This window comes from Brachyhypopomus gauderio, chromosome 1, assembly GCF_052324685.1.
Source record: "Brachyhypopomus gauderio isolate BG-103 chromosome 1, BGAUD_0.2, whole genome shotgun sequence".
In the NCBI taxonomy this organism is placed as follows: domain Eukaryota; kingdom Metazoa; phylum Chordata; class Actinopteri; order Gymnotiformes; family Hypopomidae; genus Brachyhypopomus; species Brachyhypopomus gauderio.
In genome coordinates, this window is record NC_135211.1 from 25570326 (window position 1) to 25598011 (window position 27686).

The 27686-nt window shown below is 47.4% G+C and overlaps 2 protein-coding genes across 4 annotated transcripts in view; one reads left to right on the forward strand and one right to left on the reverse strand.

The window, feature by feature from the left end:
* LOC143514308 (low-density lipoprotein receptor-related protein 1-like) overlaps positions 1-27686 on the forward strand; it is a 148302-nt gene that overhangs the window by 114740 nt on the left and 5876 nt on the right. For 2 of the 3 annotated variants that reach the window (XM_077005334.1, XM_077005341.1), the window contains exons 38-82: positions 88-214; positions 466-617; positions 851-975; positions 1081-1455; positions 6035-6224; positions 7019-7223; positions 7638-7830; positions 8289-8414; positions 9529-9657; positions 10202-10321; positions 10576-10689; positions 11115-11264; positions 11383-11505; positions 11715-11831; positions 12207-12335; positions 12582-12704; positions 13013-13153; positions 13266-13453; positions 14343-14526; positions 14608-14693; positions 14807-14926; positions 15206-15393; positions 15955-16160; positions 18270-18458; positions 18694-18842; positions 19085-19178; positions 19436-19552; positions 19695-19814; positions 19959-20081; positions 20366-20491; positions 20868-20984; positions 22312-22418; positions 22530-22662; positions 22786-22908; positions 23125-23247; positions 23643-23777; positions 24096-24233; positions 24359-24478; positions 24810-25078; positions 25187-25365; positions 25556-25662; positions 25760-25879; positions 26107-26283; positions 26443-26577; positions 26910-27080. In XM_077005334.1, coding sequence (XP_076861449.1) covers positions 88-214; positions 466-617; positions 851-975; positions 1081-1455; positions 6035-6224; positions 7019-7223; positions 7638-7830; positions 8289-8414; positions 9529-9657; positions 10202-10321; positions 10576-10689; positions 11115-11264; positions 11383-11505; positions 11715-11831; positions 12207-12335; positions 12582-12704; positions 13013-13153; positions 13266-13453; positions 14343-14526; positions 14608-14693; positions 14807-14926; positions 15206-15393; positions 15955-16160; positions 18270-18458; positions 18694-18842; positions 19085-19178; positions 19436-19552; positions 19695-19814; positions 19959-20081; positions 20366-20491; positions 20868-20984; positions 22312-22418; positions 22530-22662; positions 22786-22908; positions 23125-23247; positions 23643-23777; positions 24096-24233; positions 24359-24478; positions 24810-25078; positions 25187-25365; positions 25556-25662; positions 25760-25879; positions 26107-26283; positions 26443-26577; positions 26910-27080 — 6683 coding nt within the window. Of the gene's footprint in view, positions 1-87; positions 215-465; positions 618-850; positions 976-1080; positions 1456-6034; positions 6225-7018; positions 7224-7637; positions 7831-8288; positions 8415-9528; positions 9658-10201; positions 10322-10575; positions 10690-11114; positions 11265-11382; positions 11506-11714; positions 11832-12206; positions 12336-12581; positions 12705-13012; positions 13154-13265; positions 13454-14342; positions 14527-14607; positions 14694-14806; positions 14927-15205; positions 15394-15954; positions 16161-18269; positions 18459-18693; positions 18843-19084; positions 19179-19435; positions 19553-19694; positions 19815-19958; positions 20082-20365; positions 20492-20867; positions 20985-22311; positions 22419-22529; positions 22663-22785; positions 22909-23124; positions 23248-23642; positions 23778-24095; positions 24234-24358; positions 24479-24809; positions 25079-25186; positions 25366-25555; positions 25663-25759; positions 25880-26106; positions 26284-26442; positions 26578-26909; positions 27081-27686 lie in introns of those variants that run through there. The other variant, XM_077005348.1, reaches the window with a different exon arrangement.
* Positions 2681-5398, reverse strand: LOC143514358 (galanin receptor type 2-like). Its single transcript, XM_077005433.1, has one exon. It carries the CDS (start codon positions 4669-4671, stop codon positions 3652-3654), a length of 1020 nt encoding a protein of 339 aa, XP_076861548.1. The 5' UTR covers positions 4672-5398; the 3' UTR covers positions 2681-3651.

Genomic DNA, 27686 nt, shown 5'->3' on the forward strand with positions numbered 1-27686 from the left:
CCTGTTCACCCCTCATCACATACACACACACACACACACACAATCCATGGCTTTGTCTACTTTGCTGTTCGTGGTGTGTGTTTCCAGGTATCTGTTTTGGACAGAGTGGGGTCAGTACCCGCGTATTGAGAGGTCTCGTCTAGACGGCAGTGAGAGGGCCGTGCTGGTCAACGTCAGCATTAGCTGGCCCAATGGCATTTCCATCGACTATGAGGTACGAGTATACACTCTCAGACGCTTCATCCACAGGGACATTCAGACAGCACTGAGCAGACAGACAGCTCTTTGGACTCCCCTGTTCCATCATGATCTCATTCACTGTGCGCATGCACACAACTTCATGACCTTTCACCCCATCAAAGCCCCAAACAGACACTTTTCCACATAACACCCATTCAGCTCCTTTTGGTTGTCACAATGTACAAGATGCCTTCGGGAAAAGTGACCCTAGTGTGTCTCCTGCAGGAGGGCCTGCTGTACTGGTGTGATGCACGCACTGATAAAATCGAGCGCATTAATTTGGAGACTGGGGAGAACCGGGAACTAGTGCTGGCCAGCAACAACATGGACATGTTCTCTGTCTCTGTTTTTGAGGGCTACATCTACTGGAGTGATCGGTTAGTGACGAAGTTTCAGAAAACATTGGACGAGCTGCAGTCAGTGTGTAATTGGAGATTAGCTAACGGATGTTTAGCCTATTTACATATAAGGTCAATGTTTGTGTCTGTGTTACACTGGAACTCTAATTCTAAATTCTAAATTAGATTACTTAGATCCAGTAATTCAAAAGCTGTCCAAGAACTTTTTAACTAATTGTTCATTGTTTAACATGTGTGTTTATTTTTCGTAGTACCCATTCTAATGGTTCTATAAAGAGAGGCAGCAAGAACAACGCCACAGACTCTGTTACACTAAGAACGGGTCTTGGTGTGCAGCTCAAAGACATTAAAGTCTTCAACAGAGCTCGACAGCTGGGTGAGTGGAGCTGCCTTTTCCTGCTCAAGTGTAGCTGGGCACCTTTTCCTGTGTGACATAATGATGTCATGATTTCTTTAAAGCACGTTTTGTAATAACCTGCAGGAGTGAATGTGTGCCGGGACAATAACGGAGGCTGCCAGCAGCTTTGCCTTTACCGTGGCAACAGGCGGCGCACGTGCGCATGCGCCCACGGAATGCTGGCCGAGGACGGGCAGGGCTGCCGCGACTACGACGGCTACCTGCTCTACTCGGAGCGGACCATCCTGAAGAGCGTGCACCTGTCTGACGAGAACAACCTGAACGCTCCTGTCAAGCCGTTCGAAGACCCTGAGCACATGAAAAACGTGATCGCGCTGACATTTGACCACCGCGGCCGAGGGGGAAACGGGGTTAACCGCATCTTCTACAGCGACATTCACTACGGCAACATCCAGCAGATCAACGACGATGGCTCAGACCGCAAGACGGTGGTGGAGAGTGAGTTAACAGGGCTGCATGACGCTGTCTGCCACTCTGACGTCACATTTGTTGCTTTTTTGTTTTCCTTTCTGTCTGCTCCAGGAGGTCAGAGTGATTGGTCCCCTTGGTCCTTGCTTGAATATTGTGAAGCAGCACACCAGGTCCCAATTATTGCTACACATATGCTCTAAATTATGTATTATAGAATTATGATCATATAATTACATCAGTCTAACAAAGGCTTAGTAAATGTCAGCTTTAGTCTTTTAGTGTATATTAAAAAACGAATTCCTTGTAAATATACACAATGTAGATGCTTTATAGATCCCCACAAAACTTTTGGTCCTCCGTCATCACCGCCCCCTGCTGGAGGGGGTGCTAACTCCAAGACACATAATCTTTTTAGAGCGACATTAGCAGAGAAAAGAGGAGGAGATGTGTTCTTTTGTTAAAAACAAATTAACTAAAATACAATATCAATCAATCAATCAAATTTTATTTATATAGCGCTTTTTACAACAGTTGTTGTCACAAAGCAGCTTTACAAGTGCCGAGTCCTAGCCCCCAGTGAGCAAGCCAAAGGCGACAGTGGCAAGGAAAAACTCCCTAGTTTTTTTGCATGAGGAAGAAACCTTGAGAGGAACCAAGACTCAGGGGGGGAACCCATCCTCCTCTGGCCGACACCGGTCACCATGACAACAACAACAACAATTTAGACAGAAAGAAGAGAAAGAAAAGGAAAAATATGTAATAATGTCCATCATGATGTATGCATCCGGTTAGGCAGGAGGTGGCTGGCTCAGGATGGATCGCTGGTCTCCTCATCTCATTATTCCTCAAGCAGGCGGGCAGCCATGTGGAGAAATGAAACAGGAAAAATTAGCTCTGTATGAGGACATATACAGGACAGGTAAAATTATAAACATTTCCGGAGTGTGGCAGCAACTCCGGCATTTAGTTAAATTATTACAGCCTAGCTAAAAAGGCAGAACCAGAAGGTAACATAGGCTTGGGGGCATTCTGAGACAATGGCATCCGTCCACTGCACTGTCAACAAACTTGAGTGACCACGAGCAGTGACAGGACGACAGCACCAGCTCCCCAGTCTACCATAAAACCCTTCGTCTATGAACCCCTGGATCTGTACTTTTATCTAAGGGGGTAAACTACTAAACTAAATATATACAGGACATGTGAGACCTCATGTTTGTGCTTTCTCCTCTAGTCATGGTGTGGCGTGAAATTCTGTGGAAGCTGATTTTGCCAAAGGCTTTTAATTAATTTTGCATTGGTTTAAAAAATGTTTTACAACCTTGTATTTACATCACACGCATTTGACACAATTATTTATGACAGCTACGGGAATGACAATACACATGAAGCATACATTTCCTAAAATTAAAACTAGGGGCAGTCATAGTCCTGTGGTAGGGAACTGGTCTTTTTGACCGGAGGGTCGTGGGTTCAACTCCCAGGCCTGAGGCCATGACTGAGGTGCCCTTGAGCAAGGCACCTAACCCCAACTGCTTCCTGGGCACTGGGCTACCTAGTAATTGTGTGTGTGTGTGTGTTCTAACTGCACAGATGGGTAAAAAGCAGAGGACAAATTTCGATTGTGGTGAAAAATCACAATTGACAAATATGGCACATTTACATTTTTTACATTTACAAAACCAGGAAAAAAAAAAAACTAATTCTAAATCTAAATTCTAAACATGGTCATGGTCAAACTCTCATCGGTACTTTGGAACCTTGGTGTGCTCTTTGACTCCTCACTTTTCTTTAAACCTCACTTCCATCACTGTATATATTGCAGGACTTAGGCCGCCACTTACCAGACAACATGCCAACACTATGGCTCATGTTTCCCTCACACCCCCATATTTATCTGACCTTTAACCCTCACACTGTCTGCCCTGTACCCGTGTTCTCATGCTGGTCTTCTGTCCATTGCTAAATTCAAACTGGTCTCTGCAGGGGGACAGATCTTTCAGTGTCATGGCCCCAAAACTTCATCTCTGCTCTTCACATTTCTCCTATGAATCTGAACTTCGAACAGATCACCTTCTCATCTGACCAACATGTAATATATGTATATATAGATGTTAACAGTGAAACTAATAACAATGACACATGTAACCTTTTTCACTGAATTCACATTCCCAAAAATCAAGCCTTGTGCTTGCCATCTTTTTTTTCTGAAGGTCTTGCCACTCAGTCTCTGCCCAAGAGTTGCTTGAGTTCCTTCCTAAACTTTTGTGACATGAACACATACAGGATGGGGTTGACCACAGTAGATGAAGTGGCTGTGACCCGGGCAAAGGTCGCGAAGGCTCCGTAGTGTAGGGAAGGTCGTGTGACGGCAGAGTGAGCTGTGAGTTGGGCCAACATCAAGCCATAGGAGGGCAACCAGCATAAAGTGAATGCCAGCACAAGCAGGACAGACGTGTGGGTGACCTGCGTCTGATAATGCTCCAGACGGGCCGTCTGGCTCACACGCTGCCGTCTGGTCTTCTGCAGGAAGTTGTAGATCTTTCCATAAGCTGCCACTATAACCCCGAGCGGAAGTGCAAATGCAAACATGAAGTGGCACACCCCGTATGCGATTTGGCCCGTATCGGAGAGGAAGTGGAAACATGTCAAGTCCTGTCGTGTCACATGGGCGTCGGCGGCAGACACTAGAGTGCGCCAGGAAAACTGAGGCAGCGCTAGCACAGCGGCCGGCAGCCACAGCAGCCCCGTAACCAGCTTAGCGCGGCCGTCCCGGCGCCAACGGAAGGCCTTTGAAGGATGAACCACTATCAGGAAACGGCTGACGGCCAAGGCAGCGAGGGTGAAGGCGCTAGCCGATGAGCACATGGCTCCCAGGAAGCTCACGGCCTTGCACATGAAACTACCGAAAGGCCAGTGGTGGCTGACGATGGCAACGGTGTGATAGGGAATACATGAAAGCAGGAGGAGATCTGCCACACTTAAAGACAGAAGGAGAATGTCCGTGCCGCTGGAGTGCTGGACTTGTCCTGCCGTGTGTCCTCTCGCCTGCCCCGTCCTCAGCAGCCGACAAATAATAATGATGACCAGTATGTGTCCGACCAGCCCAGTGACCAGAATGAGGGAGTCCAGTATGGGAACCAGTATCCGCTCAATATCGTTTGGTCCTGACACATAAGTACCGTTGTCCACCTCACCTGGTCCCAGTGCATCACTGCCGTTATCTGTGAGGAAGTTACTCATGGCTTACTTGGCAGTTTAACAAATTCCCAGATTTATTAGCCTTTTATTAGTCCAAAGTTCAACAATCATTTCTTTTGTTTCAGGCAGGCATGTTTTCTCAGAGAAGTGCCAGTCAAGGCACACGTTCATCTCAGCAACTCTATATAACCTTAGCTGTCAATACTACATCCATTACTAGCTGTTGGAAAATATTGTTTAAAGTAGATTTCGTGTTCCAGTCCATGTGGTCTTGGGGGATCCTGAATGAGAAAATCGCAGCCATGTGGCCGCCCTCCCCCAATCTATATACACTTCACCTTTGTGGAACTACTGCATAGTTACACAGTCTGAAGTCCAAAGAACTTTCCTGGAATGGTCTGTTCAAAGATGACAAAGTGGTTCCTGTAATACATTTTAGTCCTTAAATATGTCCTGTCATATTCATGTAGACATCAGGACACTTTATGATTGTAGTGATTGTAGATTGAGGCTTGGGATTGCAGCAAGTCTTTTCAAATCCCTTGAACTTCTCTCTTGGTGCAAATGCTTAAAGCTCTTGAAAAAGAACTGGTCCTACAATGCTCTGTCCAAAAAATCACCAGCTGTAATTTTATCCTGAAAGTTTGCCAAAAAAGAAAGAAGGAACAACGGCGTTGTGTACGACAACATCCTGTACAACTGCGTCCTGAACTTTTCAGTGGCAAATGAGGAATGGCTGGTGTGGCTAGCTGTCTTCACCCAGAGTGCAGTAAAGAGTTTGTGAGACAAGCCAGATGTCCTTTGAACTCTTTCCAGTGACGAAGCTCTATAAACTGGGAAATCTGTGTGGCTGTTCGTTTAGATGGTTGTTGAGTGGGAGTGGACTTTCAGTCTATAAAAACCTCTTCAAAGCTTTACATACTGTTTTTCTTTCTTTCATGTGTGTGTTGCTCCATATAAAAACCTGATATCATGTACTTTGAACCTCACATAGCCCTGTGCTTTACTGTAATTTTCAGATGAGAGAATGATGGCTTTGCTTGATGTCAGCTTACCACAGCTTAGCACAGTTTACCACAGCTAAGCACAGTTTACCACAGGACAGTACGGAGTGCCGCTCTGTACTTTCTTAATTGGCAAGCAATGAGAATTATAGGGACCTTGGGAGGTTATATGATCCTTAACAGGTCCCATACTTAACTGCATACTTAACTGCACAGCTAGGGTTAGGGTTAAGGTTAGGGTGATGGGATTAGTACAGGTAAATTTATGGTAATGGTTAGGGTTAGCATGGGTAGGGTTTGGGTAATGGTTGGGGTTAGCAAGTACATTAAAATGTACTTACACAAAAATTTTAAGGAGCAGCACTACAAGTACAGTATCAATGTCTTTACCCTTTATTCAGATGTTGGCTCTGTGGAAGGCCTGGCATATCACAGGGGTTGGGATACACTCTATTGGACCAGCTACACCACATCAACCATCTCCAGACACACAGTGGACCAGAGCCGCTGGGGAGCCTTCGACCGGGACACCGTGGTCACCATGTCTGGAGATGACCACCCACGAGCGTTCGTTTTGGATGAGTGTCAGAAGTGAGTTGTGGTTTTTACAGACATGTATTTAGCAGTTGGGTTGGAGTTGGTTGCTTGTAATGGCCTTTATGTAACAGTTGTCTCAAAAGAACATTTACATTGACATTTAGGGAATTTCGCGCTAATGTAAGAAGACTGAAATAGCAGTTTGTAATAGGACTGAGCTGCTGCCTTCGGCAGGTGCAGTATTACTGCCCGGCTTGACTGGCTTTGCCAAACCTACATCACCGCTGGAGCTAGGATTGGGTTTGGGGGTAGGTGGGGGTTATGGGGTTGGTTGCGGTTAGGGGTTAAGGCTTAGGGAATGGTGGGTGTTGGGGATTGAATATACCACTCTATCTGACTGCTTCTGACTGACACATGGTGAGCTACCATAAATCACCATAAATTTGACTTTGATTTATTGCCTTAACAACACACATTATCACAAAGCAGCTTTTACAACCATAAGGGTCCAGATCCATAATGAGCAAGCCAAGGGCAATCATGGCAAGGAAAAACTCCCTATTTTGGCAGGGATTAGGAAGAAACCTTGGGAGGATGAAGACATGTGATGTCATATGAAAGACTCTGAGAAATTATTTTATATTTCCATATTTTATATTTATATATTTTATATTAACAGTTCACTTATTTGTAATGCATTAAAGTTTTTTTCTGACCTGCAAACTCAGATGAATACTGCATTTAGCTTAATGACGTGCTATTCCCAGAGGTCACCATAAAAATACTTGTTGTTTGCTAGTGGCTGTTCAGAGCCTCCATGTTGTACTCCTCTCCCCCCTCTACACTAGTATGATGTTCTGGACCAACTGGAACGAGCAGTCTCCGAGTATCATGCGAGCTCAGCTTTCTGGTGCCAACATCCTGGTGATCATCGGCACAGACATTCGCACACCCAATGGCCTAGCAGTTGACCACCGTGCTGAGAAGCTCTACTTCACAGATGCCACGCTGGACAAGATTGAGCGCTGTGAATATGATGGCAGCCACCGCTACGTGAGTCTGGTGTAAACACAACACTAACAAAGCACTAATCAGACTGTGGCTCAGTGGAGACCATAACTGATCAGACTGGGGTTCAGTGAAAGCCATGATTAAACTGACAGTAGCTCAGTGGAACTCGTAACTAATCAGACTATGGCTGTATTCGCTGTGTATTTACATCTATGTTCTTTGAACAGTTTTAAGTTTAGTGCTTGTTTGCAGATCATTTGCAAAACAAGTTATATTCCATACTATGGCAGATATGTACTGAAATGAGACAGCTAACCTGTACTGAAGGAGATATATACTGTACTACTGTTCTAAGGATGTGCTTTACCCTGTTACGTTCTAGGATGAGTGAGGCTGTGCTTCTGTGTCGCAGTACAGTGTGTCTTGCCCCCTAACTCTAACCCCTGCCTTCTATAGGTTCTTCTGAAGAACGAGCCCGTGCACCCGTTCGGTCTGGCAGTATACGGCGACCACATCTTCTGGACAGACTGGGTACGCAGAGCAGTGTTACGCGCAGGCAAATACGGCGGCACAGACATGAAGGTCCTGCGCGCAGACATCCCCCAGCAGCCAATGGGAATCATCGCAGTGGCTAATGACACCAACAGCTGTGAGTGACTCGGCTGGGGTTCATGGTTCATTTATAAAACCTTTACAGTCTGGGCTCACAGCAGACAACATAAACTCCGTTTTACGTGCAATAGCACATTGGTATAGTGCATATGACTTAATTCCTTCAAATATGAATCTGTCCTTGAACTATTGTTAGTTTCCTTTTATCCACAAGTGTGTCCACATGAAGGACAGGTTTAGGAACCCTAACACCTTAGTAGGATTCGCCACACCCGCTTTCTTCTGCTATCGAAACCTTAGTCTTCTGGAACTGGAGAAAAAAAAGTCCCATTTGGGACAAGTCAGGCTCATACTGTCTGCTGACTCTGTGTGTGTGTGTGTGTGTGTGTGTGTGTGTGTGTGTGTGTGTGTGTGTGTGTGTGTGTGTGTGTGTGTGTGTGTGTGTGTGTGTGTGTGTGTGTGTGTGTGTGTGTGTGTGTGTGTGTGTGTGTGTAGGTGAGTTCTCACTGTGCAGAGTTAACAATGGAGGATGCCAGGACCTGTGTCTGCTGTCGTCCGAGGGCAGAGTTAACTGCAGCTGCCGTGGAAACAGAAAACTCCTGCAGGACAATACGTGTGTTGGTAAGAGGGTGTGGTACACACACACACCCCCTCCACACACACACACAAGCATCTACACACTTTACACACATGTCTACACATTTACTCATCTATCAGTCCTTCCAGCTAAATTCTGGGACAAGACTTCCCCCACACTACTTCAAAATTGGACCCACGGGTTCAGCAATCAGTACTTGTGTGGGATCAGATGCAGAGTGTGTCAGGGTGTGTCATGGCGTTAATGCCATTGTTGGTGTCAGTTCTGTCCTCAGTGGTGTCAGTTCTGTCCTCAGTGTCAATCAATCAATCAATCAATCAAATTTTATTTATATAGCGCTTTTTACAACAGTTGTTGTCACAAAGCAGCTTTACAAGTGCCGGGTCTTAGCCCCCAGTGAGCAAGCCAAGGGCGACAGTGGCAAGGAAAAACTCCCTAGTTTTTTCATGAGGAAGAAACCTTGAGAGGAACCAAGACTCAGGGGGGGAACCCATCCTCCTCTGGCCGACACCGGTCACCATGACAACAACAACAATTTATACAGAAAGAAGAGAAAGAAAAGGAAAGAGATATAATAATGTCCATCATGGTGTAGGCATCCGGTTTGGCAGGAGGTGGCTGGCCCAGGATGGATCGCTGGTCTCCTCATCTCATTATTCCTCAAGCAGGCGGGCAGCCATGTGGAGAAATGAAACAGGGAAAATTAGCGCTGCATGGGGACATCTACAGGACAGGTGAAATTATAAACATTTCTGGAGTGTGGCAGCAACTCCGGCATTAAGTTAAATTATTACAGCCTAGCTAACAAAGGCAGAACCAGAAGGTAACACAGGCTTGGGGGCATCCTGAGACAATGGCATCCGTCCACTGCACTGTCAACAAACTTGAGTGACCACGAGCAGTGACAGGATGAAGTGACATCCTGTCAGTGTCAAGACTGTCATCAATGCCGTCTGTGCTGTGCTCAGTTTTACAGCTCAAACATTGTTTTGCTCTGATGCAAGTTTAATTAGTTGCACAAATGTTTAATATAATTTTAATAAGAGGCAATTTCATGTTACATTGGTCTAAGGTGTGTGTGTGTGTGTGTGTGTGTGTGTGTGTGTGCGTGTGTGTGTGTGCGTGCACGCTTCTCAGCGCCAAACACTTCTTGCAACAGTATAGATGATTTTGAGTGCGGAAATGGAGACTGTATCAACTACACCCTCACCTGTGATGGCAGGAGCCATTGCAAAGACAAGTCAGATGAGAAACAATCCTACTGCAGTAAGTGTGGGTGTTGGTGGAGGGTGTTGGTGGTGTGTCTGTGCGGGTGGTGGGGAGTGTTAGTGGTGATTGCGTGTGTGTGTGTGTGTGTGTGTGTGTGAGTGTGTGTGTGTGTGAGTGGAAGGGTTTTGAGGGTGAGTGTGTTTGTAGGGAACAGTTCCCCACAATAATATGAATATACTAACCCTAATCTCACAGTAATAGGAATACATTAACTCGAGTCCCACAGTAATAGGAATACATTAACTCTAATCCCAAAGTAATAAGTATTCCCTAACCGTAATGGAATCCCACAGTAATGGAAATACCCTAATCCCACAGTAATGGATATACCCTAATATCACAGTAATGGAAATACCCTAACCCTAACCATAGTGCTTAGACCCACTAGTAGATCATGCTGTTTTGTCAGTGTTTCCTGGATTAGATATTGGCTGGGTAAACCCAGTGTAAGAAGCATGCAGTTTTATGAAAACCTTTACTTGGTGTCCTAATACCTAATAGCACTAAGTATGTGTGTGTGTGTGTGTCTGTCTGTGTGTAGCTAACCGTGTGTGCAAGCCGGGTTTCAAGCGATGTGTGAACGGCCGCTGTGTCAGACATGGCTCCTGGTGTGATGGCCATGATGACTGTGGAGATAACTCAGATGAGCTCCTGTGCAACGGTAAGAACAAGCTGGTAATCTCAACTTCCAAAGGTGATGCATCGTTATCATAGTCAGTACATGCAAAAATACAAATAACTGACTGTGTGGGTGTGGGTGGGTGTGTGTGTGTGTGTGTGTGTGTGTGTGTGTGTGTGTGTGTGTGTGTGTGTGTGTGTGTGTGTGTGTGTGTGTGCGTGCGTGTGTGCGTGTGCGCGTGTGCGCGTGTGCGTGTGTGTGTGTGCGCGTGTGGGTGTGCATGTGCATCTCCCCAGCTACTGTGTGCACACCGGACCAGTTTCAGTGCAGAGATGGGAGATGCATCTCCAACTCCACCCGCTGCAACCAGTTTGTGGACTGTGAGGACGCCAGTGATGAGATGAACTGCAGTAAGTGATGTGAATGTGTTGGACATTTATGAATGGAGTGGTTTCTATGAATGGAGTGTGCCAGTCCTTTTCTTTTAGAATGATTGAGATTTTGTGGCTGTGGCATTGTTGTTGTTGTTGTTTCCTGGTGAAATTGTAATGTCCCTGACTCTGCCTTCTCTGTTTCCTGGTGAAACTGTAATGTCCCTGACTCCGCCTTCTCTGTTTCCTGGTGAAACTAATATATCTGACTCCGCCCTCTCGGTTTCCTGGTGAAACTGTAATATATCTGACTCCGCCTTCTCTGTTTCCTGGTGAAACTGTAATATATCTGACTCCGCCTTCTCTGTTTCCTGGTGAAACTGTAATATATCTGACTCTGCCTTCTCTGTTTCCTGGTGAAATTGTAATTGCTGCCCCCCACACTGCCTTGTCTGTTACCCCAGCCTCCACAGACTGTTCCAGCTACTTCCGTCTGGGTGTGAAGAGTGTGACCTTTCAGAAGTGCGAGTTCACCACTCTGTGTTACTCCCCGTTATGGGTGTGTGACGGTGCCAACGACTGTGGTGATTTCTCTGATGAGACCAACTGCCCAGGTAAGGTGCAGAAATACATGTGTGCACACACCTGTACACAACCCTTCATTCCCTCAGCAGTGGCTGAGAGAGCTTTATCAGTGCTGTAGTGTCTCAAACTCTCTCTGAACCCTCCCAGGTCCCGGGAAGTTGAAGTGTCCATCTGGCTTCTTTGCCTGTCCCAGCGGCCGCTGCATTCCAACCAGCTGGACCTGCGACAAGGAGAATGACTGTGAGCACGGAGCTGACGAAGAGAATTGTGGTGAGCTCTTGTGAACGAACACACATACACGGGGACTCACAAACATACATACTGGCACCCTCACCCCAATGTTTCAGATGTGGCTACAGCTAGTGCCTGTTCATTCGAGTGTGTTCATACATTCAGCTGTGCTGAAGCTGAAAGGTTTTCTACTCTGCTCTTGCCCTCTGTGAACTGCTCCGTGTAAACTGCCCTCATGCCCTTTCCAGATAAGGTCTGCGCACAGTCACAGTTTGAATGTGCAAATCATCGCTGCATCTCCAGCAGCTGGGTGTGCGATGGGACGGACGACTGCGGTGACAACACGGATGAGGACAGCAGATGCAGTGAGACCTCTAAGAGTTTACCCCCTGACCCTAACCTTTACCCTAACCCCTGTGTTCACTCAGACTGTGCTGCCCCCTGTGGACAGACACTGGCACTGCCTGAACTGCTTCTCATTTCAAGTGTCTTTTGATGTGTGTCGGCTTATGAAGTTTTGGTCCTTTTTCAGTATGCATAATGTCTTGCGTTTTCTCTGTCCACTCTCTCTCGGTCCTCCCTCTGTCTATGCTCTCTCTGTCCTCTCTCCTCTCTCTGTCCTCTCTTTGTCTGACCCCCCCTCTGTTTGTCCTCCCTCTGTCCACTCTCTCCATCTGTCCACTCTTTCCCTCTCTCCACTGTCTATCTGCCCACTGTCTGTCCACTCTCTCCCTGTCCAGAGAACAAGACCTGTGGTGCGGATGCCTTCCAGTGTCCAGACTCCCACAAGTGTGTGCCACAGCGCTGGGTGTGTGACGGCGACCGTGACTGCCCTGATGGGGCAGATGAGAGTGTGGGAGCTGGCTGTGGTGAGAGCAGCACTACAACAGCATGCTGTGCTCCGTCACTCCGGTGTCGTGATGTTCACTCTGTTCAGGTTTACTGCCTCACCCCAGAATGCTGGGAAATAAAGGGGGAATGGCCTATTGGCGTACTAGCGTGCCTGTTGTCGTGCCACATAGGGTTTCATATCTTCAGCAATTGTCTGAGTTTTAGGGATGGCCATGAGGATGACGAGACTTCTTGTTGTTCTTCCTCTTCTTCCTCTTCCTCAGTGTTCAGTAACACCTGCGAGGCTGGAGAGTTTATGTGCCTTAACAAACAATGCATCCCCAAACACTTTGTGTGTGACCATGACAACGACTGTGGTGATGGCTCAGATGAGTCTGTGGAGTGTGGTGAGTGTGTCACCTCTCAGTTTTGTGGATGTGGGTTAGGAGCTCGTTCAACAACACACTGTTTATACCGGAAAGCCAAAGTCAGCATTGTTTTAAATACTACTGCAGGAATGTGTGTTTCAGGATATTTTTATTGGGGAGAGTCACATTATAGTAGAGGGTATGGTTAATGTGGTTAAACTGGTTAATCTGGTTATAAGAAGGGCGGTGTGAAGCGCTGTCATTGTTTAGTGTGTCTTCTTGGCTGCTTTTAACCCAGAACCATCTATGTACGGTCTCTTCCTGTAATCTGATGTGTTTCTCGTCAGACTACCCCACTTGCAAGCCCCGTGAGTTCCGCTGTGCTAACGGCCGCTGCCTGACCCAGAGCTCCTGGCAGTGTGACGGGGAGTTTGACTGCCATGACCAGTCGGATGAAGCCCCCAAGAACCCAAACTGCAGTGGACCAGGTACATGAGAAGGAGCCGGCATGGTCACAGCGTAACGGTCACAGACGCAGCCCAGACTATCTCCACCTCTCTCTCTTCTTTACCCGTTTGCTTTGTCATCCTTCTGGAACAGAGAAACAGTGCAATGACACAGGGTATACCTGCTCTAACGGGAAGTGTGTTAACGAGACGCTGCTGTGCGACCACAAGGATGACTGTGGAGACGGCACAGACGAGCTGAACTGCTTCATTAACGAGTGTTTGAACAGCAAGTTGAGCGGCTGCTCTCAGCTCTGCGAGGACCTGAAAATTGGCTTCAAGGTAAAAAGCACTGAAAGGGAAGCTTCCAGGTAATGAACCATGGAGGAGGGGCTTCCAGATATTGAACAGAGGAGGCGGGGCTTAAAAGTCCCAACCTAATACTAAATTATTATGACTAAATGCTTCTTAAATCAGTTTAAACCCGGGGTCACCAACCTTTTTCAAACTGGGAGCTACCTCTTGGATACCAATTATTGCGGAGGGCTACCAGTTTGATACATACGCAGCGTATTATAATTGTTGAGCGGGGGGGGTGGCGGCGAGTACCACATGGTAACCGCGAGTACATTATTTACATAGCCCGCTAGCTAGTAGCCACACGGCAACCGTGGACAATCTCTAATAGTAGCAACAAAAAAAAAAAGATGATGTAGCTTTTGAACAGGTCCGCGGGCGACTCATGACATCCTTGCGGGCGACCTGGTGCCCGCGGGCACCATGTTGGTGACCCCTGGTTTAAAGGCTCATTTAGTAAGACAATCCTATCCCTAACATGACTCCTTAATGGGACAGAATAACAGAATAAACAAGAAACTGTAAATATTTCAACTCAACACGACAGTAGCAGAACTGCAGATGGGCTTTACCAGTTGCTTCTGTTCCCGCCCCATCTGTGTCCCCACCCCCATCCCTGCTATGTCCCCGCCCCATCTGTGTCCCCACCCCCATCCCTGCTATGTCCCCGCCCCATCTCTGTCCCCACCCCCATCTCTGTCCCCACCCCCATCCCTGCTATGTCCCCGCCCCATCTCTGTCCCCACCCCCATCTCTGTCCCCACCCCCATCCCTGCTATGTCCCCGCCCCATCTCTGTCCCCACCCCCATCTCTGTCCCCACCCCCATTCCTGCTATGTCCCCGCCCCCTGTCCACAACTCTTTCGCCCTGCAGTGCAGGTGTCATGCTGGCTTCCGGCTAAAGGACGATGGGAAGACGTGTGTGGACGTGGACGAGTGCTCGACCACGTTCCCCTGCACACAACACTGCATCAACACGCACGGGGGCTTCCGCTGTGTGTGCGTCGACGGCTACCAGCTCAGCCCCACCGACCACACTGTCTGCAAGTCCACATCCGGTATGTCCACCATCTTTTCCTGCACTCTCTGCGACCTGCAGGACCCCAAAGTTCTTACTGTGGCCCTTCTGTCTTTCTCAGATGAGGAGCCTTTCCTGATCTTTGCCAATCGATATTATCTACGCAAGCTCAACCTGGATGGTTCCAACTACACCCTTTTAAAGCAGGTAGGATGTCATCCATACTACCTGAGTTCCATTATGCAGTAATACTACAAATAACGTGGTTTTGTCTTTGTCTGTCTGTGTGTTTGTTTGTTTGTGTGTTTGTTTGTTAAAAGGGACTGAACAATGCTGTAGCTCTGGATTTTGACTATCGACAACAGATGATCTACTGGACTGATGTGACCACTCAGGGGAGCATGATCAGGCGGATGCGTATTAATGGAAGTGACGTTCAGGTGATCATGCAGTCGTCTTGTGTTACACTTGTGCTGTTAGTTCAGTGTTTTTGGGAAAGGCTGAAAGGTCTTATTTATTGTATTTCTAATTTCTTTTTCAATAATGTGTTTCTAATACTTTTTCAATAATTCAATAATCAATTTTTATCTTACTACTATCTTTCACTTCACTTATAAAGAGGCCTCTGTGTATTAGACAGCACGTCCTGCTTGTCAGGGCTATGCTGTGTGTCTGCTCCAGTGTCTCTCAGGCTCAGACTCAGATTGGCTGTTTGGCAGGTCCTGCACCGCACATCACTGAGCAATCCTGACGGCCTGGCTGTTGATTGGGTAGGAGGGAATCTGTATTGGTGTGATAAGGGGCGGGACACGATCGAGGTGTCCAAGCTGAGCGGAGCCTACAGGACTGTGCTGGTCAACACTGGACTGCGTGAGCCGAGGGCAGTGGCTGTGGATGTCCGCTACGGGTACAGCACCTGCCGGTTCTCTAGCCTGTCCCCTCTAACCTGTCCTCTCTGAGCACCATTCCCAACATGTTGAAACCCAAAAGTCGGAGAATATGCTCATGCTTCTTGCTTCTACTTCATTTGTTTCACTGCTGCTCTTGTGTTAGTATTATTCTTAGAGAAATGACATCCCAGTGCTGTTATGCAGACTGAATCTAAACCTCACTCGGGTGCATAGTGTGTTCACTCCCCTCACTCGGGTGCACGGTGTGTTCACTCCCCTCACTCGGGTGCACGGTGTGTTCACTCCCCTCACTCGGGTGCACGGTGTGTTCACTCCCCTCACTCGGGTGCACGGTGTGTTCACTCCCCTCACTCGGGTGCACGGTGTGTTCACTCTCCTCACGCGGGTGCACGGTGTACTCACTCCCATCCTGCCTTTGTCTTTCTCTTCTTTCTCGTGTTTCCTGGTTTGACTCTGACTGTTGTCCTTCAGTGCATCATGTGTCCACTAGTTTTGCCATTGCTAAGCATTAATAACTGGATCTAAGGCCATAAGTAGTTTTACTTTGACCGTTCCAGGTACCTATACTGGTCAGACTGGGGTGATAAACCCCACATTGGCCGCATCGGGATGGATGGGACCAACCGGAGTGTGATTGTGGAGGAGCGGATCACCTGGCCTAACGGACTCACCCTGGACTTCATCAATGACCGCATCTATTGGGCTGACGCCAGGGAGGACTACATCCAGTTTGCCAACCTGGATGGCACCAGCCGTCACATGGGTCAGACAGCAGGGCGTTTAGCAGCCTGAACCGACAGTGCTGTGAATGTTCATTTACATTTACGGCATTTAGCAGACACTCTTATCCAGAGCGACTTACAAAGTGCTTTGCAGCTGATCACAGAATTAATCCTAGGTAATAATACGGATAGGCCAGACTACTGAGTCAGACTACTACTAAACTACAGGAGTCAATGTCATTACCTAGTGTTTTGCAAGTTAGACGTTTGCCAAGTAGCACAAATAACCATACAGACATACAATTTAAGAACAACGGCAAATGGTATCAGCTAGTTAGTGCTCTGGTAAGAACTCAACAAACAGGTCTACGCTTGAAGATAGCAATAGACTCTGCAGTCCGAGCAGCTAATGGAAGATCGTTCCACCATCTTGGAGCCAGGACGGAGAATAGTCTGGAGCAGGGGTGCACATTACGTCGATCGCGACGTCGATCGCGAAGGAAGTGTGGGTCGATCGCGAAGGAAGTGTAGGTAGATCGCATGACATTAAAAAGTAGTGGATGAATGACAGGTTATCGTCCATCTGCACTGACGGTTGTATTTTGATTGACATACATGGTAGCCAACCTGACGTGTAGGGTTTGATGCATGCAAAACCCCCCCAACCCCCCTCCCCCCCAGTCAACGATCGACAAACATCTTGGGGTTCCTGGAATGTACAGAAGCTCAGTTATGCTAGGGTTGAGCTTCAAGTGGTGAGCAGTCATCCATGAAGCAATATCTGCCAAGCATGCCGAGATGCGCCTAGAAACCTGGGTGTCAGAATGAGGGAAGGAAAGAATTAACTGGGTGTCATCAGCATAGCAATGATGAAAGAAACCATGAAACAAAATAATGTCACCAAGGGAACGAGTATATAAAGAGAAGAGAAGTGGGCCTAGGACTGAGCCTTGGGGGACTCCAGTGGAAAGTTTACATGGCTTGGATGTAGATCCTCTCCATGTTACCTGATAGGAACGGTCTTCAAAATATGACTGGAACCATTTCCAAGCAGAGCCAGTCACACCAAGTATATAAAGAGAAGAGGGCCTAGGACTGAGCCTTAGGAGACTCCAATGGAAAGTTTACATGGCTTGGATGTAGATCCTCTCCATGTTACCTGATAGGAACGGTCTTCAAGATATGACTGGAACCATTTTCAAGCAGAGCCAGTCACACCAAGGCTAGAAAGAACAGAGAGGAGGATGTTGTGGTTGACCGTGTCAAAGGCTGTAGAAAGATCTAGAAGAATTAAAACTGATGATAGCTTGTTAGCCTTGGCAGCATGGAGCTTCTTGGTCACTGCTTTGAGGGCAGTTTCTGTTGAGTGTGCCCGTTTGAAGCCAGACTGAATAGGATCATGGAGTTGGTTCTGGGTGAGGAAGAGAGATAATTGGTCACAGACTGCTCGTTCCATAGTTTTTGATAGAAAAGAAAGAAGTGATACCGGTCTGTAGTTGCTTTTTGCAAAATTGGTACCACCCTTGCCATCTTGAACACGGTAGGTACATGACCCGAAACTAAGGAGTTGATGATTGCTGAGATGAATGGAAGGAGTTCTCTTGACATATTCTGGAAAAGAGTGGAAGGAATTGGATCCAGTGGGCATGTAGTAGGATTGCTAAAAGTCAGAAGTTGATGTATCTTGTCTGAGGAGAGAGGGGAGAAAGAAGCCAAGGAGTTGAGTGTTGGGTTAGATGTACTAGTAGGAAGGTTGGGAACTGGGGAGAAGGATTGCAGGACTGCTGCAATCTTCTCTTCAAAGAAAATGACAAAATCCTCAAGAGTGAGAGAGGATGGAGGAGGGGGTGAGGGAGGGTTAAGGAGAGAATAAAAAATACTGAATAGCTTGCGTGGGTTGGATGCAGATGATTCAAATTTCTTTCTGTAGTAGGCTGACTTTGCTGATGTTTCAAATGAGATGCAATGTGTACATACTGTATCCAGAAGTGTACTAAATCAGTGATGATCAGGCATTCTAAACAAATGTAAAGAAAGAATGGAAGAGAGATCGGCGCACGAATGACGTTCAGTGCCGTTTGGGTTTGGTTGTTAGTTAAAGGGGGTTTGGTTTCAGTTGTCATAGTGATATTTTTAATGGTCTCCTGCAGTTCTGAGTCAAGACATCCCGCACATCTTCGCCATGACGCTGTTTGAGGAATTCATCTACTGGACCGACTGGGAGACCAAGTCCATCAACAGAGCCCACAAGACCCAGGGCAGCAACAAGACCCTGCTGATCAGCACCTTACACAGACCCATGGACATTCACATCTACCACCCCTACAGACAGCCTGAGGGTGCGCGCACACACTCTCACGCAGTGTCTGAAAGGTGAAATGTATGAACCTTGTGCAGATTCACCTACAGTGTTTGACGGTGTATCTGCTCAAGGTTTGTGAAACTCTGCACAGGTGCGTACGTGGCTGTAAGTCATGTTAATGAGCAGACCTGACCACTAGAAACATGGTGTTCACTCTTTGTCTGGTTCTGTCCTGGTCCTACACTGTCTTTTGCTTCCTCCTCTCCCCCCAGTGGTGAACCACCCATGCCAGACAGAAAATGGTGGCTGCAGTAACCTGTGCCTGCTCTCCCCGGGTGGCAGCTACAAGTGTGCCTGCCCCACCAACTTCTACCTGGCAGCCGACGGGAAGCAGTGCCTCTCCAACTGCACTGCTAGCCAGGTGCGCTCATCCCGCCTCCTGCCGTATCTCACGTGCTTCAGCCTCCTGCCGTATCTCACGTGCTTCAGCCTCCTGCCGTATCTCACGTGCTTCAGCCTCACACAGTATCTCACGTGCTTCAGCGTCCATCCGTGTCTCACATGCTTCAGCCTCCCCCCATATCTCACATGCTTTAGCTTCCCACCGTATCTCACGTGCTTCAGCCTCCCGCCGTATCTCATGTGTGCTCCCCTCCCCCACAGTTTGTGTGCAAGAACGACAAGTGCATTCCGTTCTGGTGGAAGTGTGACACCGAGGACGACTGTGGAGATCGGTCGGACGAGCCGGCGGACTGCCGTACGTCTGGCCACACTGGGAGACGCACTAGCACCTTTGGGCAAAATACTTTGGGCAAAATACTGAGCAGACAGCTGAATTGGTTTGGGGAAAATAAGATGGAAGGCAACATCAACAGTAGTCCTGTATTGCTCTCATAGCTGTTAGATTAGGTTGGAAATCATTGTCTTACATTGTTAATGAATCGGTCAGTGGAAGGAAAGACAATTTTCTGATATTGTATTACTGTGTGATGCGTGTCCTTTCTCACTGTGCAGCGGAGTTTAGGTGCCGACCAGGCCAGTTCCAGTGCGGTACAGGAACCTGCATCAACCCCGCCTACATCTGTGATGGAGACAACGACTGCGGGGACAACTCAGACGAGGCCAACTGTGGTGCATGTCTCCGTTTGTCTCATGCCCGTCACATCTATGACTCACCCCTGTCTCTCCATCTCCCCCTGTCTCTCTCTGTCTTCCTTGTCTGGTGCTCCGCTTTTTATTTTTTATGATGTGTCTTCTCCACTGTCCTCTGCAGATGTCCATGTGTGTCTGCCCAGTCAATTTAAGTGCAACAACCCCAGCCGCTGTATTCCTGGGATCTTCCGCTGCAACGGCCAGGACAACTGTGGCGAGGGAGAGGATGAGAGAGACTGCCGTGAGTCGCCAATGCCACAGCTGCCTCTGATGCTGCTGCCAGGGCTTCCCTGGCTGTAAACTGATTACCTCACAGCTCTTCGCCATATGAGCTGTTCACTGTAAGAGCTGTTCACTGTATGAGCTGTTCGCTTTTTCTCTGTAGCGGAGGTGACATGCGCACCCAACCAGTTCCAGTGCACCATCACCAAGCGCTGTATTCCACGGGTGTGGATGTGTGACCGAGATAATGACTGCGTGGACGGCTCCGACGAACCTGCAAACTGCAGTAAGATCATTATGGTGGCAACTCTGTGGGGTCAGTGTAGGCTGCGCTGGTGTGGACAGGGTCAGTGTAGGCTGCGCTGGTGTGGGCGGGGTCAGTGTAGACTGCGCTGGTGTGGGCGGGGTCAGTGTAGGCTGCGCTGGTGTGGGCAGGGTCAGTGTAGGCTGCGCTGGTGTGGGCGGGGTCAGTGTAGGCTGCGCTGGTGTGGGCAGGGTCAGTGTAGGCTGCGCTAGTGAAGGCTGCGCTTCACCTCAGCTGATCCTTCTCCCCCTTATACTGCCCCTCAGCTCAGATGACATGCGGTGTGGATGAGTTTCGCTGCAGGGACTCTGGCCGCTGCATCCCAGCTCGATGGAAGTGTGATGGGGAAGATGACTGTGGAGACTCTTCAGATGAACCCAAGGAAGAGTGTGGTGAGTCTGGCCTGTGGAGTGAGCACTGACAACTACAGTGTACACCAGAGTAGTCTAAACGGTCTAAAACATATGGAAAAGTGGATTATGTACTTTAAAATAGTGTAATCAGAAGTCTAATGAATTTGGCCTGAGGTTGCAGTGGTAAGCAATGAGACTTGGACAATTCAATTTTTGAGTTCAAATTCATGCCAGCATACCCTCTGAAAGTTCCCTGGTTCAAAAAAAGTTTAGTTTTCCACTGAACTGAGAGATCCTGGGAATTGTTGCATGGAAAGATGAGTCATCCAACTCGCATGCGTGTGTGCGTGCATGTATGTATGTGTGTGGGGGTGCATACGTACACGTGCGTGCGTGCGTGTGTGTTCATGCACAGAGGAGCGGACGTGTGAACCTTATCAGTTTCGCTGTAAGAACAACCGCTGTGTCCCTGGCCGCTGGCAGTGTGACTATGACAACGACTGTGGTGACAACTCTGATGAAGACAAGTGTGGTAGGTGCCCTGAGAGTATGTGTGACTGTACATGTTTTATGTTGCATTACAGGCTTGTAGTCCTGGGTATTTAACAAGCTATGGCCCTGTTCAGTAACATTTTATATTGATTGATGAATTCATGTGTTAATTAAATGATACACTGCCTACACATTAACATATTAACATATTAATATAGTACAGCTGGCAGTGAAGTTCAATTTGTTAATTGGGTCCTAAAATGGTTTCTCACCCACTATTGTGCAATAATGTCATCTGCTAATAATTCTAATAGATACACACACACACACACACACACACACACACACACACACACACACACACACACACACACACACTTGACCAATCCCAGGGTTAGCTATAAAAACAGGGTTAACTATAAAAACTATAAAAATCTAACTACACTGAACTGATTTGTGTTTGAGTTACTTCCATGGATGTGTTGGTGGTGCTTGGTCTATAATACTGTACCCGACAACATGGTTTCATTTTCTGCACCTTTTAGTTGCATTATTGTCATTCACACATCTCGCCCCATTATATTTTTTCTGCCCCATTTCACTCGGGCACATTGATGTGACACAGAGGTAGGTCTCCATGTCAAAGATGTCCCACTGCCTTCAGATGTTCAGCTTCTCAGGGGATCTTACTGGGGATGGTTTACGGAGGCGTGGCAATTTCTCTAATGTGAATTAAAATTTGGCTAGATTTATGATTATGAAAAAATATATATATATATAATATATTTCAGGCTTATATTTCGGGCCATGAATTAACATACTTGTAATGATATGGAAAAAAAAGCTAAAATTATTCATAACTTTAATCAGATTGTGCTAATTGGTCCCCAGTAGATGTAATTCATTATACTGAAGTTCATACTATAGTCAATTTAACAGAAATGTGTTAAATTCTCTATTGGATTGTCATTCTGCATGAAAGACAGTTCAGCTTCACCTAATAACAGACCTCCTTAAATGTCCATGCACCAGCCTCAGACCTCCTTTAGACCCATTTTTTACTTTTGACTATTTGTCCTGTTTTTAATGTAGTGATTTAAGTCAGCTCTCAAACCAGAGTCTTCCTCCTCTGCGTGTGTGTGAGTGTGTGTGTGTGAGTGTGTGTGTGAGTGTGTGCGAGCGCTAGTGTTGTGACGCTAACCCTGCCACTCTGTCCTCTCCTGCTCAGCCTCTTCTGGGTGACCTGCCTGTCATGTCAGCGCATGTTGCTGTTGTGCTTTATTCACTAATACGCATGTGAGTCTCTGCGCAGACCCCAGTCTCTCACTCTTACTCACACTCGTGTTCACTCTCTCCTCCTCCCCCAGTCCCACGGCAGTGTTCTGAGAGTGAGTTTGCCTGCACTAATGGTCGCTGTATTGCGGGCAGATGGAAATGTGATGGTGATCATGACTGTGCTGATGGATCAGATGAGGTAAATCTCAGAACCCCCACCACACACATCTAATACACACACATACACACACATGTTCCTTCTTGTCACCTGGCGTGTATGTGTGTGTGTGTGTGTGTGTGTGTCCTGAAGCATGGGTGTGATGTGAAGTGTGACAGTTACCAGTTCCAGTGTAAGAACGGCCACTGTGTTCCCTTCCGCTGGAGGTGTGACGCTGACATAGACTGTGTGGACAGCAGTGATGAGGAGAACTGTGACAGTGGAGGTTAGTGACATGCACACGCAAACACACACATGCGCGCGCAAATGATTTCAAGCTCCACATCAGATGGACGAAAATAGCCCCAAGTGTGTGGTCACATGAGCGTTCATTGTGTGTGATTTTCAGTGGTTCGCCAGTGCCCCCTGGATGAGTTCCAGTGTAATAACACGCTGTGTAAGCCACTGGCTTGGAAGTGTGATGGGGAAGATGACTGTGGAGACAACTCAGACGAGTGGCCTGAGCAATGCAGTAAGTGTTCTTTATAGTTCTTTAGGTTTCTTTATAGTTCTTTTCACCACTTCGCATCACTTTGCACATGTTACTCATCACAAACTCTGTTTCGATGTTCTGCAGATCTGGCTTACTTTACCGAAACTCCTGTCTCCCCTTCTCTTCCGTCTCTGTCTGTCTCCATCTGTCTTTTCTGTCTCCATCTGTCTTTTCTGTCTCCATCTGTCTCTCCAGAGCTTTTCCAGTGTCCTCCAACTAGGCAGTTCCGTTGCCATAATGACCGTGTGTGTCTGCCAGTGTCCAAACAGTGTGATGGTGTTGACAACTGTGGAGATCACAGTGATGAACTCAACTGCCGTGAGTGCTGTCTGTCTGTTTTTATTTTTATTTTTGGTGACTCAATTTGGATGCCTGTTTTAATTGTAGAGTAGAGGTGATTAGATTTAAAATAATACAATATCAAAATGGGAGAGTGACAATGAAGAAAAAAAAGTTAATTAATTTTAAAAAAAACAACCAAGAAAATTGTGGAGTGCAGTGCTGTATAGGCAATAAGAATATGTATAATTATATCCATATATAGAAACTCACCAGAAATGGTGGAGGTCATTAAATAGGTATTTTATTTCAAATGTTCATTGTAGTAAAAATTTGACATTTATTTTACTGGAATTTTACTCAACATTCTGGAATGACGTGCATGTTGAAATGATCCTGCTGAGCATTCTGGGATTGGCTGGGGTTGTGCACAGAGACTGCGACTCCGACCTGCGAGAAGGACGAGTTCACCTGCAGTAATGGACGCTGCATCAGCTCCAACTTGCGCTGTGACTTCTTCAACGACTGCGAGGACTACGGCTCTGATGAGCTCAACTGCAATAAGAAAGGTGGGAAAATTGTGTGTGTGGTTGTATCTGAGAGGGTGTGAGGGACAGTGGTTGTGTGTGAAGGGTGTGAGGAACGGGGGTGTGACGGACAGTGTGTGTGTGGTTGTGTCTGAGAGGGTGTAAGGGATGGTGTGTTTGACCGCGCAAGCGTGTGTGTGTGTGTGTGTGTGTGTGTGTGTGCATGTGTATATCTGTGGGTGTTCGCGTGTATATCTGTGTGTTTGTGTGCACGCTCACACAGAGGAATGGACACGTGTGTTCGGACTTCACTGTGAGCTCTACAGCAGACGTAGTCTTGGTATGCTTGTGTGCTCTCAGATGCGAGCTGGAATGAGTGTCATCGCAACAGAAGTGTGTGCGGTGATGGAGATGAGTCCCACTGTGTGCTGAATGGCACAGATTCTTTCTGCTCTTGCAAACCAGGCTTTCAGAAAACGGCCCAGCAAACCTGCACAGGTAACTTTAACCATAAACCCAAGCTTCCACTCATGGTCTTGGTCACGTACACACACAAGTACACAAGTGTACACACAGCTACACACACGTCCCAGCAGTCACTGGCCTCTGACTCTGCTCCTCAGACGTGAATGAATGCAGGCGCTTTGGCACGTGCTCCCACATCTGCAACAACACCAAAGGCTCCCACAAGTGCAGCTGCCACCAACACTTCACCAGGGTCAACCACACCTGCAAGGCTGACGGTCAGTGTCCCGCCGGCCCACGCCACACAGCACCCAGTGCTGCTTTTCACATTATAAGGGATAACCAATTGTCAAAACAAAATGGATATGTAATCTACTGCAAGGTATAAGACTTTCTTTTCATGTAAGTTAATTTTATTTTTTTGTCTTTAACTGAAGTCGATGCTGTACTGTACCGTTTCCTGTACTGTTTCCTATAGTGTAATAGGAAGCTGTGGATAGAACGTTACCATCGTGACCTGTTGCTCACCTTACTGGTGAACTGCTTTTCCTCTGCTGGTTGTACACAACCCCCCTTCCCTCCCCCCACCCCACCCCCTTCCCCCTGTAGCTGGTGACCGGCAGGTTCTGTACGTGGCAGCTGATAACGAGATCCGTAGCCTGTATCCAGACACGAGCAGCTGGGTGTACGAGCAGGCCTTCCAGGGTGACGCCAACGTGCGCATCGACGCCATGGACGTGCACATCAAGTCCAATCGCATCTTCTGGACCAACTGGCATACGAGCAGGATTTCCGTTTTGGAGAGGTCTGGAGGCCCCGTCCTGCCCAACAGCGACCGGAGCCGCAGGCAGAGTGACCCCAGAGTGACCCATCTGGAGGTGAGCGGCCGGAGCTTCACGGGGTGCTGGCCCTACAGTCGGACCTACTGTTCTTTAGGGAGGCATAACCACAGTTCTGAAGCCCTGGCCCATATTCCTGTCCCACAGATCCCTGGACTGAAGATGCCCCGAGGCATTGCAGTCGACTGGGTGGCTGGGAACATTTACTGGACCGACTCAGGCCACGACGTGATCGAGGTCGCTCAGATGAACGGCCGCCATCGTAAGACTCTTATCTCAGGCATGATTGACGAGCCCTACGCCATCGTGGTGGACCCCATGAGAGGGTGAGGAGACAAACGATGGTCATGAGGCCTAAATAAACAGAATTAGACAGCTCTTAATATAGTCCCATGAACAGTATATTGATATTCTAAGAATAATGTAAATTGTTCAGATCTGACTTGATTTTATGTCTTGTATGTTACCTGGAAAAGATTTTTTTATGTATACTGACCAAATTATGCCTTGTAAAAGGACCATGTACTGGGCAGACTGGGGAAACCACCCTAAGATTGAGACGGCGGCCATGGACGGCACTATGAGAGAGATGCTGGTTCATGAGAACATTCAGTGGCCCACAGGCAAGTTCTGAATGCAGAACGCGAACCCAGATGCTAGTGCACGTGAATGCACGTGACCCCTGTATTTGGCACGTGACCCTTTGATTGTCTCTTTCAGGTCTGGCGGTGGACTACTTTAATGAGCGTCTGTACTGGGCTGATGCTAAGCTCTCCGTGATCGGTAGTGTGAGGCTGAATGGAGAAGACCCGGTTCTGGCCGTCACCAGCATTAAGAACAGTGAGTTATTCCTGCATTGAGAACAGTCGAGTTATTCCTCTGTGTCCAGAAGGTGCCAGCAGAACATCCACACTGTGGTGTGAACATATGAGTGATGTCATTATGCAAGTGTAAACAGTTTAGAATTTCATGGTGTGTCTCTCTCTCCCTCACACACACACACACACACACACACACACACACACACACAAATGCCCGTGTGTGTATATATACACACAAACACACAGACCTGCACCACCCCTTCAGTATTGATGTCTTTGAGGACTATATCTATGGCGTCACCTACCACAACAACTTTGTCTTCCGGGTGAACAAGTTTGGCCGAGGCACCGTGGAGAGTCTCACCACGGGCATGAACCATGCGACAGACATAGTGCTGTACCATAACTACAAACAGCCTGAAGGTGAGTGTCCAGAAAACCAGGACTCCTGATCTGTTCTTCTGTAAGACTATGCTTAGGTGTTAAGTTTAGGGTGGCATTGAAGCTACTACATGTGATGTGATCTGTATGAAAGTCTCTGATTTCTGCTCACTTATGTTTGAATGTGTCTGTGTGGCACAGTGACAAACCCGTGTGACAGGAAGAAGTGTGAGTGGCTGTGTTTGCTCAGCCCAAGTGGCCCTGTGTGCACCTGCCCTAACGGACACACACTGGACAACGGCACCTGTGTGGAGGCTCCCACACCCACCACCATCTGTGAGTGTCTAACCCTAACCTCTAACCATTTGTGTCTAACCCTAACTTCTAACCCTAACCATCTGTGAGTGTCTAACCCTAACCCCTAACGTAAGTGTCTAATCCTAACTCTCAACTCCTAACCGTCTGTGAGTGTCTAACCATAACCACTAACTCTAACCGTCTGTGACTGTCTAACCTATAAACGTCTGTGAGTGTCTAACCCTAACTCCTAACCTAACGTAACCTTAACCTCACAGCACATACTGAAGTGGCTGATCCTGTGTTTGCACCAAACCTAATGCCCCCTATAAAAATGGATACAGTAATCAATATCTCCCTCCTCCTCTCAGCTCCGAGTGCTCCATGTACACTACGGTGTCTCAATGGTGGCAGCTGTGTCCTGAATGCCAGGAAACAGCCCAAGTGCCGCTGCCAGCCGAACTACGCAGGCGACAAGTGTGAAATCAGCCAGTGCAGAGACTACTGTCAGAACGGGGGCACGTGTGCCGTGTCTCCTGCAGGTAACACAAATCACACACACCAGTAGCGAACCGTGACCATTATACCTAAATGAACAGCGGGCATCACAGTCCTGATAGGGGGAGACACAGGCTCACAGGCTTCCACGGGTGAATAATTTATTTGCTTATATTTTTGTAATTGTTTAAATGACGATTGTCAAACTGTAAGTAGATAAAATAAAATTGGATAAATTATATTATATATATTTATGTTTTAAGAATATTTTAGGCCCTCTGAGAGGGCGTAGAGGGCCCTGACGGTTCCCCACTGACACACACACTGTCCCAACAAGTACCTCAGACATTCTCATATTTCTTTCCAGATTTAAAATATTTATTAACTGACAACTATGTCCAGTGATGCCGGTAACGCGTTACTTAGTAACGCGTTACTGTAGTCGGACTACTTTTTTCAGTAACGAGTAGTCTAACGCAACTACTATTTAAAAACTAGTAGTCAGATTAAAGTTACTTATCTAAAACATCGTGCGTTACTATTTCTGCATTTCGGGGGAACGTAGGTTATATTTATTCATTCTTATTTTTTGGCTACACGTTTCTTACGCGGTTACGTCATCTCTGCTCTGCGGCGCCAAAGTCAGATGG

Excerpts from the sequence above, each read along its gene's own strand:
- LOC143514358 (XM_077005433.1), bottom strand. The coding sequence starts at position 4,671 with ATGAGTAACTTCCTCACAGATAACGGCAGTGATGCACTGGGACCAGGT.